The sequence below is a fragment of the Protomyctophum parallelum genome, assembly GCF_964188405.1.
Source record: "Protomyctophum parallelum genome assembly, chromosome: 1".
Classification (NCBI taxonomy): domain Eukaryota; kingdom Metazoa; phylum Chordata; class Actinopteri; order Myctophiformes; family Myctophidae; genus Protomyctophum; species Protomyctophum parallelum.
This window is the reverse complement of record NC_139697.1, coordinates 28,385,320-28,399,868: the sequence shown is the minus strand read 5'-3', so window position 1 is coordinate 28,399,868 and position 14,549 is coordinate 28,385,320. Positions and strand designations below refer to the sequence as shown.

The window sequence follows — 14,549 nt, the reverse complement described above, 5'->3', positions numbered from 1 at the left end:
AAAAGTCTTAAGACAGAGCTTTGTACCCTAATTATCTTTATTATTATCCAAAAAAACAAAACGTGACATTTATTTATGTCTAGGCCTACACTATTTATATGCGCTCCGGTGCGGTATTTCCGAACGCGCCCTACAGCGACCCCACTGAGGGAGGGGTCACATTATTCGATAGGCTACCAGTGTCTGTGCAACATCTATGTCAGTGACAGTGCTATATATATATACACAGACAGACTATGAAGATGGCGGAGGCTCCAGCAACAACACAACACCGGTTTTTCTGTCACTGTTGTAAATGTGAAATTGAACCAAAATTCCCGGTGAGTTGTTTATACTGAGGGAGTGGTGCGTTTTTTACCAACCGTTGCTGGACTGGTCTTAAATGACTAAAACAACGTCCAGGCAAGGAGAGAAGGAGACTCGAAAAGTAGGATATAGTCGATATACTGTAACGTCTTCTTCTTTTATATTATGCTATTAATCTCTGCCATTTACTAAGCCTATACTAGAATAAAATACTTGTTTTATTACGTGGTTATGTGGTTTGATTGGCCTGGATGAATGACGTTCCTTGAAAATCTCTCATTTTAGAAGAATAAATAGCAGCAAGTTTCGTTTGCGTCGTTGCCATATTTAGAAGTAGGCTGTACTACTGTTGGCGAGCGTGCGTGTTACCGGTAGTCCAGTCAGACGCATGTGAGGAAACACAAGGGGGGCGGGGGGGCGTGTATGAGACCACCGTGACCATGCAGACAACGTCTAAAGATTGTTAAAGTAATGCACTAATATTTTATATTAGACATTAGAGTATGTATGTATGACACGGTGACACTAGCTCTGTTCCATAACCTTCCGCTTCGCAGAAGGCTTTCAGTTCTAAATCTCAAATCGAAATCAGACCAGCCTCTCCTCTTTAGTGGAAATCTCACGAACGTTTGACCTACTCACCAATACAAACACGGGTTGTGTCAATAGAAAGCCTACATTCCTTAGTGGAAGCACTCTGAGCCCCCCACCACACGTATAAACTGTACTTTTTGGCCAAAAGGGGATTTTGTTTCCACCGGGGAAAAATTTTTTTTTAGTTACTCCGCTGCGCCCTCTACTGATATTGCCCAGAGAACTGCCTCATAGAGAGTGAAAAAAATCCCTTTCTGGCCAAAAAGTACCGTTTATACGTGTGGTGGGGGGCTCAGAGTGCTTCCACTAAGGAAAGTAGGCTTTCTATTGACACAACCCGTGTTTGTATTGGTGAGTAGGTCAAACGTTCGTGAGATTTCCACTAAAGGGGAGAGGCTGGTCTGATTTCGATTTGAGATTTAAAACTGAAAGTCCCATAGCCTTCTGCGAAGCGGAAGGTTATGGAACAGAGCTACGGTGACACCTGCTCTGTGTGTGTGTGTGTGTGTGTGTGTGTGTGTGTGTGTGTGTGTGTGTGTGTGTGTGCGTGTGCATGTGTGTGTCGTGTGTGTGAGTCAGAGAGAGAGAGAGAGAGAGGTGCTGCTGCAAGGTGTGTTTTTATTACATAATTTAGTTTTCATTTAGCCTACTGTCTGTCTGTATGTGTTAATTATCCTCAAGGACTTGATATGCCCCAGGTGTGAGTCTGGCTTCATTGAAGAGGTGACAGAAGACTCCAGGTAGCTACAATTACAAACTTAAAGGGATATCATAGTTCACAAAAAAAACAAAAACTTTTGGTCATTTTATCATATAGTCTCATGTGGATACTCCAGACAGTTTGTAAGTTACTTGAGTCAATATTTAGATATCCTTTTTTGTTGCCCCGCCCCTTTCTGTAGACTGAGAGCATAGCAGTGGGCGTGGTTTTCTGGACCCACTGAAAAATCGGCCATTCGGCCATTCATAGAGATTTACAAAAATATCAGTTATTTTAAGCCTATATAGAGCGTCGCAGTCCCGCCCCCTACCAGGGCCCAGGAAATTATTCCCTGTTAATTTTCCTCATTGACATTTCAAAAAGTATTTATTTAAAGACCTTTTGAGCCTGAATCAAGCAACGTAAAAAGTGTCTGGGGTGTTCCCGGTGTTCACATACAGTAAGTCTGAGTATACGATAAAATGACCAAAAGTGTTTTTGAAAGTGCAATATCCCTTTAATTTATTAGTCTTCATGTTGCTCATATCTATTCTATTTTACACGATTACTATGCTTATATTTACACATTTCATTTCCAGTCTCCTGGAGGACAATAGAACAGCACCCAGCGATGAACCAAGCACACTTTTCTCTGAGGTATAAAAACTTACATCCCTTTTTGCTTCCAAATGTGTTCAATCTGATCTGGTTTAACCATTTATTTTAAACCCTCTAATCTTAGTAAAAAACAGAGTTAAGTTAATTGTAGACTGCTGTGTCTTTTCAGAAATAGGGTGAGAAAACCCAGAAAAGTAAAAAAGAAATGCATCACATTCCGTGCTCAGCCAATCACATCATCACAAAAGTAATTCCGGCCAATCACTTTTGGCGTCTTGCACTTGGCTCTCACTTTTATCTACAATATGTACTTTGCTCAGCCAATCAAATCATCGCTATGGGGTGATTAGCCAATCACAAGCCAATGTTTGTGTTCACACAAACACGGAAAGCTGGGCTTTAATAAAACTCAGCATTCTGTAAGGACCTTTACTGTACTTTACAGCAGTCTGCAAGGACATTTACTGTACTTTACAGAAGTCTGCAAGGACCTTTACTGTACTTTACAGCAGTCTGCAAGGACCTTTACTGTACTTTACAGAAGTCTGCAAGGACATTTACTGTACTTTACAGAAGTCTGCAAGGACCTTTACTGTACTTTACAGAAGTCTGCAAGGACATTTACTGTACTTTACAGCAGTCTGCAAGGACCTTTACTGTACTTTACAGCAGTCTGCAAGGACCTTTACTGTACTTTACAGAAGTCTGCAAGGACCTTTACTGTACTTTACAGCAGTCTGCAAGGACCTTTACTGTACTTTACAGCAGTCTGCAAGGACCTTTACTGTACTTTACAGAAGTCTGCGAGGACCTTTACTGTACTTTACAGCAGTCTGCAAGGACATTTACTGTACTTTACAGCAGTCTGCAAGGACCTTTACTGTTCTTTACATCTACACCAAATCTCTTAGCCAGTCTGCAAGGACCCAGTGTTGTTTTTGGCATTTATTTAGTTTCAGTCACATTTTAGTCACCTGTCTAGTTTTAGTTGACTAAATATAAGATTTTAGTCGACTAAATCTACAGTTGATTCAGTCGACTAAATTGTATTTTGCGGGCCTTGATGCTGTCGTAATGACGGTAATGTCGCTGAAAATAGTCGATCTAGATCTGCTATTATCAGCATGCAGCCAAGTGTAAAATGACTTATAGTGGATCTCTTGTCCACTAGTCCCTTCCTAAACATTTTGTCTAGTTTTTATTTATTGACGAAACTGTCAGTATATTTAGTCTTACTTTTAGTCATCGTCAGTGAAAAAAGGTAGTCGAACATTTTTCGTCTTAGTTTTAGTCGACAAAATCAACACTGAAGAACCTTTACTGTACTTTACATCTACACCAAATATCTTATATAAATAGCAGATCTATCAGTGTTGTGAGCTTGCAGATCAGCTTTTTTGTGTGGCAAATGTTACCCCCAGAATAAGGGATGCTTGGGTGGTTAAAAAGTGGTTAAATTAATATAGTAATTTTATTTAATTTAGTAATTTTCTCTTAATTCAAGCTATGGCAGCTGCTGTTCATGGAGCGTTCTGCACTGCTGTCGGATCCCCCTTCCTCTGACTCTGACTCAGACACCCCCAACCACGATGTGACGTCCGCCAGTGACCTGGACGAGGTTTGTTTATTGTTTATTTTAGATCCCCATTAATCACTGCCTCAGTAGCCTCGGAAACCCAGACATTTTTTATTTCCAGGGAGAAAAAACAAAGTCTGGGAGCGAGACCACTTCAATTCGGCATACATTAGCGCAAACGTCAATCACTCTCTGCTCATTTCTGATCGTCTGCACATTTGTTAAATTGACGCACACACGTACACACACACTCCTCTCTCTCTGGGCTGGGCACACCTAAGATTCCATGCGCGGACAGAAGAAGCTGTCTTTTGCGTCATTTCCAGGTTTTTAACAGCTGGTGGATGGAAATGAAGCTCCACCCACGCGTCAGATTGCAGCGTCGGCCAGATTCCCGGAAAAGCTTGCCCCAGCGGCATTCTGCCTCGTGGGTGGAGCTTCATTTCCATTCACCAGCTGTCTAAAAACCCGGAAATGACGCAAAAGACAGCTTCCTTTGGCCGTGCATGGAAGTTCAAGTGTGCCCAGGCAGTCTGTCGCTCTAATTAATTAGTCTCATGTTGCGCAGCTGCGTCTAGATTCGGGAACTGCCTATACTATGCCATAGAAAGCATAGGTGGACCCCAGGCTACTGACTCAGCAGAGACTATTCTTCCTGGGGTCAAATTACAATTAAAAAACGTTTACAATACATTAAAATAAATGCAAAATTTAGCAACACAAAAATTTGCAAAACATTTTGAGCTAAAATTTAAATAACAATTAAAGAGCAAATAGCCTACAGTATGCACATTCATGTACATTCCAAGGACAAAAACAATGATCTTAAATTGCGAAAGTTATGTATTAAAAATATAAAGTGCATACAAAATCAATATAATATACCGCATGATAACCAGAAACACACAAAAAGGAATTTAGACAAAAAGGAAGAAAAATAAATAGATCAAGAGAAAATAAATGACCAGACATAACTCATTACAAATATAGTTAAAAACCGACACACATTAGACACAATCTATAACACAATCTCTTTCCTCAACACATCTCTTCTCAGGAGGTAGAGCCTCAGCCCAGCAGTCCTTCTGAAACCTCCTCCTCCTCCTCGGGACCAATGGAAACCAGAGAGACGGAATCTCCCTCTCGCCAGCCTGGCCAAGAGAGGAGGAGGTCGTCCCCATCCGACCAAACGCCCGCGGTGGAGGGGTGAGTGGAGAGGGGTGACCCACACAACCCATTAACCCATTTACTACATTTACACCTGAGGACGATTCTACAAATGCCTTCTAAATCGTGACAGTTTTCTTAAAAAAACCTATGTTTCTGTAATTGGCCGCCGACCCCCATCTGAAAATATGTCATGTCAGGGACACCCCCAGAAGCAAAGATTTGAGTTAAAAACGGCTATTGGCTCTGAAAGAATATATATTCAAAGATTTGCACTACATTTTCACGATTTTTCAAAAATAGCAGACCTACAAGCATTTCTAGTTACATTTAAATTTAGGTTGATAAAATTAAAATTATATTTTAATGTAATCTTACTTTTCATTTTTTGAGGGGCACTATAGTCCCTCCTATATTCAGTTATTAGTGTAGATTTTCGTCTTACACAAAGTTACACAATTAAATTCCCATTGACAATGAATGGAGAATTGTACGCCATAGTGTCTGAGCAAATCGACACGTTATGTCATGATGATGTACGATGTTAAGAGCGCCCCTCACTTCACTCAGGTGTGATTTTTATCTTAATAACAAAAACGATGGAGCTTTTGCACGATTATGAATTTCACCCACTTCTTCTTTACACCTGCAATCCTGTGATGACACAATAAAGTTGTTATTATTATTAATATTATAAAATTATTCGTGATACTCTGCTACAGTATCTTGACATTTTTCTTATTTAAAATTTTGGCTTATAATAGCATACCTAGGTTGAAAGTGGTCCTAAAATGTGCATCTTCTAAATGGGAGACGTCTCTGATTCTTGTCTTTTCCGTCTTAAAGGATCGTACAGCAGTTCTTGGCCGGACTGTTTGCCAACAATGGAAACCAGAGCTCAGGACCAGCTTCTCTGTAAATGGAAAACACTTTTATACTTTCCCACTAACCTTTTAAACACATTTAGACCTGAGGACGATTCTAAAAAGACAGTTTTCTGGAAAACCCATGTTTCTATGTCAGTCGTTCTCAACCTTTTTCACCTCAAGGACCCCCAGAATTATCTGTATTTGGCCACGGACCCACATCTGAAAATATGTTGTTGTTGTTCCCCCCCCCCCCCCCCCCCCTGTGACATAATTCAGATTTGCGACACAGTTTTCCCGATTTTTAGCAGATCTACAAGCTCGTAGCTTGCAGATCTGCTATTTTTCAACAGCTAAAGTACAAGTACAACATAATGCAGTTATAGTTACAACACCAACAGGAGTTCCCGTCCAGAACGGGTTAAATTGCATTATTTCCTTTTTCATGACAAAACATGACATTCTAGACATTATTCTCCCTCTCTTGCTGTCTCTTATTCTCTCTCCGTCTGTCAGATCCAACATGCTACAGTTGCACTCCAGCCCAGGGGACTATGCGTGGGGTCAGGGGGGTCTCGATGCTGTGATCACAGAGGTCAGTGAGGCCGGCCGGCTCTTTTTCTGTCTTTTCTGTTTTTCTTTACTCCCTCCGCGGTTATACAGAATCACATTACAGTTTCATTTCTACTTGTCTTGTCCTTTTTCCTCATGCCTTACACCAGCAAAGAAAACCATAAGCTCTTCTCTTGTTTCTCTCTCTGTCTCAGCATTCTCTTGAGATGTTTTTTGGCCTCGCCGCAAACTGTTATCCTATAGTTGCTATTCAGTTGCTCTCTCTCTCTCTCTTTCTTTCTTTCTTTCTTTCTTTCTTTCTTTCTTTCTTTCTGTTTCTGTAAAAGGCTATGTTCCCGTTGTCTTAAAATAGCCGATGCCTTAGTGCCCCCCTCTGTGTGTACATTTCTTTGTAGTATATGATCTATTTGTAAAACACAGAGAAATGTCTGAATCCATTCCATTCTGCCAGAGTGTAGTGTAGTGAGGACATACAGTATGAGTCATAGAAATTACACTGTCAGAAAGTCAGAAATGTTTCTTGGGTAAGTTGCTTGTATTGGTTCTTGTCCATATTTATAGCACTTAAATATGCTAGTCCTTAGAGGGATTTCTTTTCTTTTCTCTTCTAAACGGTGTTATTGGGAGATTAAATCTTCACTCTTCAGTTCAACAGATTTCAAAATACAGTAACTGAACTTTTCCCTGTATTTAACCACTTAAGCAGAATGTATGTATTTATAAGAATGGGCCCTCTTTCAGAATGTGGACCACACATAAGTAGTGTATAAAATATAGGGAAATGTTTGAAATGTCTTTTGAACAATGTCACCTATAATGACATGCTGCTAGTTAATTTGGTTAATTGTAGTTAATTTTAACTGCCTCCACTCCTACAGTTGTTGGGTCAGCTAGAGAGCACAGGGCCACCCCCTGCTGAGAAGGAGATGATCTCATCTCTGCCAACAGTCAGTGTCTCTCAGGAACAAACAGGTGTGGACATATAACCACTCTACTGTACACGTGTACACGCACGCGCACACACACACACACACACACACACACACACACACACACACACACACACACACACACACACACACACACACTCAGTGGGAGACATGACTCCAGGAACACCTCAGTCAGAGAAGTCACTTCAGTAACTAACAAAAGTTTACATCCCTATAAATAACGCTACCCAAAAAATGTCACCACATTTTTGTTCCAAATTTGAAGAAATTCCTTACAGGCGCGTGCCTGAGATATTGCTTTCAGGTTTTGGGACATATAGTCCGGCAGCCGACAGGCTTCTTTTGTTTAAAGTGGGAAATTTGGTATATAGTCTTTTTTTATTGGCCTAAAATATTGTCTATATACAGTACATACATTCATGAATCCACTTGCGGCTGAACGTATTGGGCAATCTTTTTATAGGGGTTTCTTCACACACACACACACACACACACACTTCACTTCTTCACACACACACACACACACACACACACACACACACACACACACACACACACACATACAAGACACACACACGCACATTAAACAAAGAACTGTCATCCTTTTTCTCTCCTCCCCAGACTGCCGACTGGAGTGTCCAGTGTGCAGAGAGGAGTATTCACTGGGGGAATCAGTCAGACAGCTTCCCTGCCATCACTACTTCCACAGTGATTGTATAGTGCCTTGGCTTGAACTGGTAAGGAAGGATGAGAAGTGTCTGTGGTCATTGTCCCGAGGGTTTCAACATAAGATACTCCGTTCGTTTCTGTCATGTGGGTTTAGACAGTCTGTCGCCAAACCCACACACTGGGAGGGCCTGCAGGGAAAACAGTAGCCATTTTGTTACTGTGTAATAATAATGTTGTAATAATTGCTTCATGATGAGTCCTAGATCAGTGGTTGCCAACGCCGGTCCTTGTGAACTCCTACCACTGCTATTTTTACATTCTACCAAGAATCTGCTTGCATTGACGTCCTTCTCTTCGTTCGCAATCTTCGTTCCTACTCTCACCTCTGGTCATGAAGTGTTCCTACTCTCACCTCTGGTCATGAAGTGTTCCTACTCTCGCCTATGGTCATGAAGTGTTCCTACTCTCACCTATGGTCATGAAGTGTTCCTACTCTCACCTATGGTCATGAAGTGTTCCTACTCTCGCCTATGGTCATGAAGTGTTCCTACTCTCACCTATGGTCATGAAGTGTTCCTACTCTCACCTATGGTCATGAAGTGTTCCTACTCTCACCTATGGTCATGAAGTGTTCCTACTCTCACCTATGGTCATGAAGTGTTCCTACTCTCACCTATGGTCATGAAGGGTTCCTACTCTCACCTATGGTCATGAAGTGTGGGTCAGGACCGTAAGAATAAGGTCACGAATACAAGCGGCCAAAGTGAGTTTTCTCCGGCGGGTGGCTGGCATCTATCTCCCTTAGAGATAGGGTGAGAAGTTCGGTCACACGAGAGAGAGACTCGGAGTAGAGTCGCTGCTTCTTCGCCTGGAAAGGAGCCAGCTTAGGTGGTTCGGGGCATCTGGTTAGGATGCCTCTCGGGCATCTCCCTAGGGAGGTCCTCGAGGCACGTCCCACTGAGAGGAGACCCCCGGGGCAGACCAATTAAGGCGCAATTGGAGAAAACACATCGACTCACTGGCCTTGGAACGTCTCGGAATCCCCCCAGAAGGAAGTCACTAATGTTGCTCTGGAGAGGGAAGTCTGGAGCTTTCTGGTGGAGCTGTTGCCCCCGCAACCCGACTACAGATAAGTGGTTGAAGATGGATGGATGGACGGACGTACGTCCTTCTCACCAATGCATGCATTGCTCACTCCCCAACCTCTAACATGTTGACGACTTGGACAACATCGAGGCCAGTGTTGTTTTCGTCGACTAAAACTAAGACGAAAAATGTAAGTTGACTGCCTTTTTCCACTGACGAAAACGAAATGGAAACTACATGAAAACTAAGCTATGATGACTAAAACTAGACTAGAAATGTTAGGACTTATACTGGACGAGAGATCCAGTATAAGTCATTTTACACTTGGTTGCATGCTGAAAATAGACGATCTACAAGCTCACAACGTGTCGCAAGTGAAAAAAACGATCGTTACGACACCATCATGGCACTGCCAAAATACATTTCGTTTGACTAAATCGACTGTAGATTTAGTCTAATAAAATCTTATGATATTTGAGTCGACTAAAACTATACTAACACTAAAACATTCCAGGTGACTAAAATGTGACTAAAACTAAATGGAAACTATTCAAGAGACTATGACTAAAACTAAAATAGAAATCTGCTGCCAAAAACAACAGAGCAACAAAGAGCCAACTCTTTGAACATAAATGCCGCAAATGTACAATCAATCAAGATCAAGATGGACAAGTTGAGAGATTATCATCTCTCTCTGAGACACAAGCATATAGACTATTATAGAGTAATGTGATGGACCTGGACTTGTTGCAGAATAGTTATCTGTGTTTTCCGTAAGGACAGGACGGTGGAGAAATCGACACAATCCAGGAGACTAATGTTATACGGAAGTAACTGGTGAAATTCACAGGAAGTCTGTGATTCTCACACAAGTTTGGCTATTTATAGATGAGGAGTATGTTTTGCTCATTCCTTTTAGCACCCAGAAAAATAAACTCAGTCACATGCGTGGTGTCATTAAACAAACACATGTATAATAGAACAAATATATAACCAAACTATACTGTAGAATGTATCTGTACATACTGTACCTTCTACAGTAGATAATGTAGATATGCATAGAACCTCTAACCTAGAGGTCTTGCTTACGTCGGTTAATTATTAGGTTATTTTATTTATTCATTTATGTGTTCATTTGGTTAAAGTTTTCCCTGATTTCATGAACCGTTCAAGTGTTTTGAACTATATTGAAATTAAAACTACTCCTCATTTGAACGTGGCCAGATGGAGGACCTATATGGGGCCCCCGCCCGGACCACACTTTGGAATCCACTGCCATAGAATAATGATCTGCTGTAACTTAAGCTTGATAAGCCTTATTTATTTGTACATGATCCTAATTGTGCATTTCCTCACCAGCACGACACCTGTCCCGTTTGCCGCAAAAGTTTGGACGGCGTGGACAACAGTCTCCCTCCCACGTCGGAGCCACCGCTGCCCCCCTCCATCAGGACAGGGCGACAGGAGAGGCAAGCACTCTGAGAAACGGGGGAGGGGGGACGATATTCTACCTCCCTCCAACGTTTAACACTGCTCCAGATTTCACATGCTTTGTCTTTGTCATCACGTCTGTTGATATGAAGAAAAAAAGAGACGATCCGGGATACTCAAAGTAATGAAAAAGATGAGGAAAGCCTTTATTTAATTAAGCCATTCTGTACAAGGGAACCCCTTTTGGTGTTTTAAAGCATTAGGTAATGCTTTAGCTATTGAAAAATAGCAGATCTACAAGCTCATAGCGTGGCACCGAGTGCCGCGCTACGAGCTTGTAGGTCTGCTATTTTTGAAATAATCGAGAAAATGTGTCGCAAATCTTTGAAAATATATGCTTTCAGAGCTAACGTTTTTAACTCAAATATTTGCTCCTGGGCGGGGGGGTCCCTGGAGCAACAGATTTTCAGATGAGGGAATACAGATTTTCAAATACAGATAATTCTGGGGTGTCTTGACATGAAATATTGAGCACCACTGATATAGAAACATGGTTATTTCAGAAAACTGGATTTAGAAGACTTTTATTTATTTTTCGGCGTCAGGCCTAAATTCGTAAAAAGAAAAAAAGGCAACTACCAACATGTTTCGACCTAACCGGGTCTTCATCAGGGCAAGAATGATTGTTTGTTGAGGTGACATATTTACACGCCCTGCTAAAACGTAACTCACAGCTTTCACCTTCAGAACCACTCAGTTAATTTATTTCCACCAAAGACCTTGGCGTGGCGTGTTGTAGTCCAGTGAGCTGTAAGCAGCACCCTGCTGCCTTTCTTTTGTGTTACACACCAAATGGTCACCGCTGTTTACTGACAACGATGTTGCAGAAGTGATGCTTCCGTGTCGCTGATGCTGGCTCTATCCCCATGATGTGGTTTTCTGAATTACTGACTCAGGAGTCATGAACTAATATCAGCCCTATGGCTGATATCAAGCTTGGCTTGAATTTCAAAGCAATGCCTGTTGAAGCGCCAGGTTCGATTTTAACCCATTTTTGGGGCGGGAACCCCCTTTTGGTGTTTTAAGCATTGTTATACGTATTTAGCCATTGAAAAATAGCAGATCTACAAGCTCGTAGCAGTGCACCGAGTGCCGTGCTACGAGCTTGTAGGTCTGCTATTTTTGAAATATCGTGAAAATGTGGAGCAAATCTTTGAATATATATTCTTTCACAGCCAAAGTTTTTAACTCAAATCTTTTCTTCTGGGGTGTCCCTGGACCAACATACTTTCAGATGGGGGTCGGTGCCCTTAACATGAAAATGTTTGAGAACGACTGACATAGAAACATAGGGGATTTTCAGAAAACTGTCAGGATTTAGAAGGCATTTGTAGAATCGTTCCCAGGTCTAAATGGGTTCAAATAAACTCTTCCTACCATTCTCCTTACTTTCACCAAATTATGTTTTCTCTGTTTCAAAGTTTTATTAAAAAGACAAACCCTGTGAACTGCATCCATCTACAATCCTTTCTTTCTCATACTTTTACATAACACAATTCCAATTTGATGAGTTATATGAGACGTCATCCACGGTTTAAAATATAGTGGCACACTACATCTAAATACATTCTAGCACACATTTTTAAAACAAATAGTAGTTTAGGTCCGGCTTAAATCTGACTATGATAACTGATTATATCCTATCCTATCCTATTAGCTTCGTAATCAGTAGTGCAATTGGTTCCAAACTTGCACAGATATAATGCGTGCCCTGGGAAATCCAATAGGCTGGGCAAAAGTGTGATTTTGCCCAGTAGAGGGCTACAGCCATAGCATTCTGCGTAGGCGCCACATATGCATGCGTCGTGTGCAGTGCAGGACTCTCACATAAGCATTTCACTGCTGTGTGTTGACTACAAATAAGGCAACAAGACAAGTGGACAGGAGAAGGCCTATTTTCTGATCAACTAACTCATGCCACGTACGGTCAACAGTCAACACACTACCTCTCCTAGCTCTATAGGCCTATGTGCAACGATGCTGTCCAATATGTGTCCTGTCGCGTCCCACAATGAGTGCATATGCGGTGTATCAGCGTACCATGTTCCGCGCCCAATGGACAGCCAACGGGACAGCGTGGAAAATAGACACTTCGCGGGCGTGTTTCACCGTTTTAGTGCTCCTTCAGCAGCCTTTCCTTCTAAAATGTGACGCTTTTTCCGCGATAGTTAAGGTTCCCCCCCCCCCCCCCAAGATTGGTGCCCTGCAGCACCTAAAGCATTCGCATTAAGACGGGCCGGCCCTACAGGTCGGATTGGCGGTGCGACTTGGTGTGAGGGCCACGGCCCTAACCTACAGATTAATGGATCCTCAATATGCTGGGGTGAGCATTCTGCGAAATTAGCAGATCTACAAGATCCGTTGTGAGCCTCAGGTATTTTCTCTGCAAAGATTTAGTGTAGACAGAGGGGAAAAAAGAGGTGACCTGGTATAGACCCCTGGGGGACTGAAGGAAGTAGAATAAAATAGAACAGCGCACATCCTTCGATCTTGGTGCTGAGACAAACTGTTAAACTAACAGATATCATGAAGAAAGGTAAAGGCTCGCAACTCACTTTTGTAATTCTCCAAGTATTTATTGTGTATAAATACTTGGAGCATTACAAAAGTGAGTTGCAAGACTTTGCCTTTCTTCAGGACTCAATGAAGTAGACATATATAGGGTTTAAGTAGGGAATATTTCTATATCTATACTTGTTTGCATTTTTGTCAACTCTGCATTTAGGTGTGGCTGTGGGGTAACAAGAAGACTCGCCCCGTTTCTGTTTTCCTCACAGAATTTTCCCCAGTGAGGGGTGGGAGAGGCTGGACAGCAGACGGCTGGACTTTAAAAACGGGCAAGCACCGGGGCGAGTCTTCTGGTATTCCCCAGCAGTATCTCTAGCACGTACCCACAGCCGAATACCAGAAGACTCGCCCCGGTGCTTGCCCGTTTTTCCTCCCGGAATTGTCACCAGTGAGGGGGATAACTTTGTAATATGCTATTGGCTGTTTGTATTATTTTTGGAAAAATATAAAAAGATACTCCTGTAGAAAGGCTATATTATTTTACTTATATTGACCCTATAAACAATTTAGTATTATTTAGTATATGTATGGTTTTGCACACTCAAATGGTACCTCGTCAGATAATCCCCACATAGCCCCACATAACAACTTCTGTGAACAGACTTCACTGTAGTAGCTTTTCATAAATTTTATTTGTACTTAGGCTGTCTGCTGTCATGAAAGTTTATAGTTAGAGAAATTCAAAGTCCAGCCGTCTGCTGTCCAGCCTCTCCCACCCCTCACTGGGGAATATTCTGGGAGGAAAACAGAAACGGGGCGAGTCTTCTTGTTACCCTGCTGGGAATCAGGAGGTCGCTGGTTTGAGCCTATAGGCTCACCCCGTCCATTGTGCTGAAGTGTCCCTGAGCTTAAGACACTTAACCCCTAGTCTCTCTCTCTATCTCTCTCTCTCTCTGAGAGAGAAAGAGAGAGAGACCAGACAGACAGACTGTTGACTCGGGTCAATTAATCAAAGGAAAAGAGGGCGCAATTTTTCCTTTATTTATTTCCCAGATACAAAATAAAGGGATTTAAGATCATTAAACCTGGGCTGTTTATGTCTGGGTCCAATGCATTTCTGCCTACTTCCAGGTCCAGGACTTGTCCCAGTTGGTTGTCCCCATTCTCAATAGAAGTCTATGTAGGAGAGCTGCCATTGGACTGAAGCCCCATTGATTGATTTTTAAACATTTGTTTGAATTTTCTTATATAGTCTAGTAGCCAGCCCATAGAGCCCCATTGTGAACCCGGACATGTTGAGTACACCAAGGTTTTATGTTAGAAATGTTTAGTATGGGTCCCCAACATGTAGAAACTGCCGGATGCTAACTTGCATATGTTGGGCAATTGGGGACCCATACTAAACATTTCTAACATAAAACGTTGGTGTACTCAACATGTCCCGG

The 14,549-nt window shown here is 41.9% G+C and overlaps 1 protein-coding gene across 2 annotated transcripts; it reads left to right on the top strand.

The window, feature by feature from the left end:
* The first annotated feature begins 193 nt into the window (after positions 1-193).
* On the top strand, positions 194-12,044 carry rnf115b (ring finger protein 115b). 2 transcript variants are annotated; one of them, XR_014569267.1, is made up of 11 exons: positions 194-320; positions 1,582-1,640; positions 2,200-2,257; positions 3,723-3,836; positions 4,852-5,000; positions 5,808-5,876; positions 6,344-6,422; positions 7,279-7,372; positions 7,972-8,087; positions 10,465-10,799; positions 10,871-12,044. XR_014569267.1 is itself a non-coding variant. In XM_083765384.1 (10 exons), the coding sequence occupies exons 1-10, from the start codon at positions 237-239 to the stop codon at positions 10,585-10,587; spliced, it is 945 nt and encodes a 314-aa protein (XP_083621510.1). In that variant the 5' UTR covers positions 194-236; the 3' UTR covers positions 10,588-12,044. The 2 variants fall into 2 exon arrangements, 1 of the variants encoding a protein (XP_083621510.1); XM_083765384.1 differs by having other exon boundaries at positions 10,465-12,044.
* The last annotated feature ends 2,505 nt before the right edge of the window (positions 12,045-14,549 follow it).

Bases quoted from the DNA above. Each gene is read 5' to 3' on its own strand.
- rnf115b (XM_083765384.1), top strand. From the start codon at position 237: ATGAAGATGGCGGAGGCTCCAGCAACAACACAACACCGGTTTTTCTGT. The intron at 2,258-3,722 runs GTATAAAAACTT...TCTTAATTCAAG, and splicing joins CAAGCACACTTTTCTCTGAG to CTATGGCAGCTGCTGTTCAT. The intron at 8,088-10,464 runs GTAAGGAAGGAT...TTTCCTCACCAG, and splicing joins TAGTGCCTTGGCTTGAACTG to CACGACACCTGTCCCGTTTG.